Source organism: Miscanthus floridulus, unplaced genomic scaffold (genome assembly GCF_019320115.1).
Source record: "Miscanthus floridulus cultivar M001 unplaced genomic scaffold, ASM1932011v1 os_1691_3_4, whole genome shotgun sequence".
NCBI lineage: Eukaryota > Viridiplantae > Streptophyta > Magnoliopsida > Poales > Poaceae > Miscanthus > Miscanthus floridulus.
Window position 1 is genome coordinate 33304 of NW_027097857.1, and position 3405 is coordinate 36708.

The following is a 3405-nucleotide window of genomic DNA, read 5'->3' on the forward strand; positions in this document are numbered from 1 at the left end:
AATCCAACGGAGCATGCGTCTTCTTCTTCCGCGAACTGATCTCCTGACGAACCGCTGTCCGCCCACCGCCCCGCCGCGATGCGGTAGCGTCTCGCCGGAGCTCCACTACCGCGGACCCTACCGCGCCCGCGGTGGCCTCCTTCTTCTCCTCCCACCACCACCTTGGCCATCATCGCCCCCGCTCCGACCTGGCCCGGCCGCCTCCGTCGCCGCCAGAACCCTAATGTCATCCTCCTGTCGTCCCCACTGCCTGGCCGGCCCGCCTTCCCCGGGTAGCTCCTTTTTCTAAGGTCGCTGAAGATCTCTGAAAGTCGACCGCCGCGGCCTATCCACGTCACACCGGAGAGATGGAAGACACGCGTAGAAAGGAGGAAGGCGCACAGGGAGGAAGGCGCGTGGGAGCAGGTAGCCTGAAATCGTGATCGATTTCAGGCACATGAAGTATAGGATTTGTGGAAATATATGCATCTTTGGTAAAGATGATCATACAGGGACTTTAAAAAGCACAACGATATGCAATGCGACAAGATGGCCAAGGTTAGAAATATAGGCATCACAATCAACTAAACAAATGGCCCGTAAGCCCATTGCAGTCCATTTCCTTCGTGTCTAAGGAAAGAAAAAAAAATTGACGAAGAAACAACTGTCGACGACTTGCACAAAGGAGTCCACTACCTTTTCGGCGATCTACCTCGCATTCCCCCTCCTCACCCCCCACGGCCCCACGCACCCCCATCCCATGGCGAACGCAGCGGCCGCGCCCGCGTGCGCCGCCTCCGACGACACGTACCTGCAGGAGCTCATCCGCGGCTCCGTGCCGGGCCCGTCGTCATCGCGCCCGCGTGTGGCGCCGCTGACCGATGACGAGATCGGCTGGTTCTGCTGCGGCATCTGCACGGAGAGGCGGCTGGTGCTCGATCGGTTCCGCGCCGGCGCGCGCTGCGCGCACGATTTCTGCATCGAGTGCGTCGTCCGGTACATCGAGGGCCGCGTCGCGAACGGCGCGGTGCCCGTGCCCTGCCCGGCGCCCGAGTGCCGCGACGGCGTCATGCACCCCGAGGCGTGCAAGAAGCTGGTGGACATCGACGTCTTCGACGCGTGGTGCGTCGCGCTCTGCGAGCGCGCCGTGGGGCCCGCCCGCGCGCGGTGCCCCTACAGGGACTGCGGCGAGCTGGTAGCACTGGAGGCCGCCGACGGCGTGGTGTCCGAGGTGGAGTGCCCCACGTGCTCCCGCGCGTTCTGCCTGCAGTGCGAGGAGCCGTGGGACGAGCGCCACGGAGGCGGTGGCGGCGACGGCCGAGGAGGGTGCGTGCTGGCCGGGCTCGCCGTCGGGAACAAGTGGACGCGCTGCCCGAGCTGCCGCGCCATGATCGACAAGATCGACGGGTGCAGGCTCATGCTGTGCAGGTAATTATCCGATTTACGTACGTACTGCGCATTCTTCTCTTCAATCTGTCTTCCACCTGTCAGTCTTTCTTTCTTGGGGATCATCAAAATGCGAGTCGAATTTTACTGCGAAGTATTCAATCTACGAAATCGGTAATACTAGGAGGCATTCAGGTACGAACTGTGCAGGCATCTGAAACTCTTCAGTTGGCTGGCCTTCAGTGATGTTGGCTTCCGATGACTGAACCTTTGAAGAAACTGATCAGCATTTTACCTTTGTGGAGTGGAGATCGATCGCGACAACTGCCTAACATCCGTCTGATGACTGCTTTTGACATGTGCAGGTGTGGCACTAGCTTCTGCTACGTCTGCGGCTCCCCTGTATCAGAGAAAGGTTGCAGGTGCTTTTTCGCGCAAGAGGACCCTGCTCTTACTCTGCAGAATGCAGGGTTTGAATGCAAGTCAGGCGTGTCGATCGACAAATGTTGAATCGATGGAGGTTAGTTATCCATTGCATATGATGATTCTTCTTGGTAGGGAGAGCAAGACTGCAGATTTGCAGCAATAGATGTCTGAAACAGGTTTCAGAACTATAGTACTAGGAGTATTGAGGATAGCATGTGTGTGACATGTTCTGTGAATTGTCTTTGCTCTTCAGTGACAATGCCACCGCACATTTTTCATTTGAATGCTATTGCTATGCATGCATCAGTCAAATGTCAGCATTTTTATGTTCAAAAAAATGCCTGCATTTTGTGGGGCAGGACGCGCATGTTCTTGACAGTGTCCACAGTTCGTGATTAACAGATGAAGGGAGCAAAGTGCCATGGACCGATCTAGAGGTCCTACTATTTCAATTCCAGATTGACCTAGTCTGAGGTCTTGTTTGGATGCGTATGTATTCGTCTTAATCCACATGTGTGAAGTGGATTGGAGTGGAATTAAACTAAATTACATTTCATTCCGCTCCAACACACGTAGATTGAGGTTGATACACATGCATTCAAATGAGGCCTGACAGTGTTGGCTATGTTAAGCAAGCTTGTTTTGGTCATCGATCATGCCAGACCAAGTTCTCAGCGCCCACGCCGGGCCCAGTTTTGACAAGCGTAGCAATAGAGTTCGTTGCTCGTCGACAGGCACTGCCACAGGCATATGAAATCTTTAAAAAAGAGGAAACAAGATCCGATATCTATTGGACACACTAACGCGTACGTACAGAGTTTTGACTCATCGTGCATGCGGCAGTTCGATTGAGCAGAAAGGAGAGATGCCTTTGGTTGGCAAAACTTCCAGACTGCCAGATTTTAAGTAGTCTCTAAATTCCTGATTGGTTGTATCCATGTCAGGTCATCCATCCTCGCCATTTCTCTGCGCGGATGGCGATGGCAACGGTCGCCTGCACCGAGCCATCGAGTCTGCTACTTTCATGTATAAGTCTTTTTTTTAGAAAATGTATAAATATATATTTTTTGTTTAGAAACTATCTTTGGATGCCGCTAGCCATGGAGGGAAGACAACCTAGACGAGACGACGGGCCATGCCTGATGCGGTGATGCCCCGGCCGGCTCGCCGATGAGGAGGACGAAGGCGTAGATACTACAGTGCTGTTTCGCGTGATAGCTGGGCCCCCGCGCTAAAGGATCCAGCCCACGCGGCGTGGCGTCATTGCGAGATTGCGGCTTGTGGCGTTGTGGGGAGGGGAACGAGCGACGAACTCGAAATTTAGTACCAAACCGGCCAGCGAGCCGTGAAATAATATTTTTCTATCACAATATTTTAGTATAAGTATCAGTATAAATTAAATTTTAGCATAAACGAACATGACAGTAAACACCAGATTATAAGCTAATTTATAATGACAGCCGAACACACTCAAGCGACGCCAAAGTGACGGTTGGGCCCGCGGACGCACGGTTGATGGTGTGGCCCGGATTCCAGCCCTGACGAAGAAGTCTGAGGGCCACGTGTATGGGCCAAGACGAGGCTTTGAGCCCACGTTTAGTTAAGGCCCGTGCC

At 54.0% G+C, this 3405-nt stretch overlaps 1 protein-coding gene across 2 annotated transcripts; it reads left to right on the forward strand.

Annotated features, from left to right (window-relative positions):
* Positions 1–706: 706 nt before the first annotated feature.
* LOC136534223 (E3 ubiquitin-protein ligase RSL1-like) lies at positions 707–2243 on the forward strand. Of its 2 annotated transcripts, none has more exons than XM_066526686.1 (2): positions 707–1407; positions 1723–2243. In XM_066526686.1, the coding sequence occupies exons 1-2, from the start codon at positions 740–742 to the stop codon at positions 1952–1954; spliced, it is 900 nt and encodes a 299-aa protein (XP_066382783.1). In that variant the 5' UTR covers positions 707–739; the 3' UTR covers positions 1955–2243. The 2 variants fall into 2 exon arrangements, with proteins under 2 accessions (XP_066382783.1, XP_066382782.1); XM_066526685.1 differs by having other exon boundaries at positions 1731–2243.
* The last annotated feature ends 1162 nt before the right edge of the window (positions 2244–3405 follow it).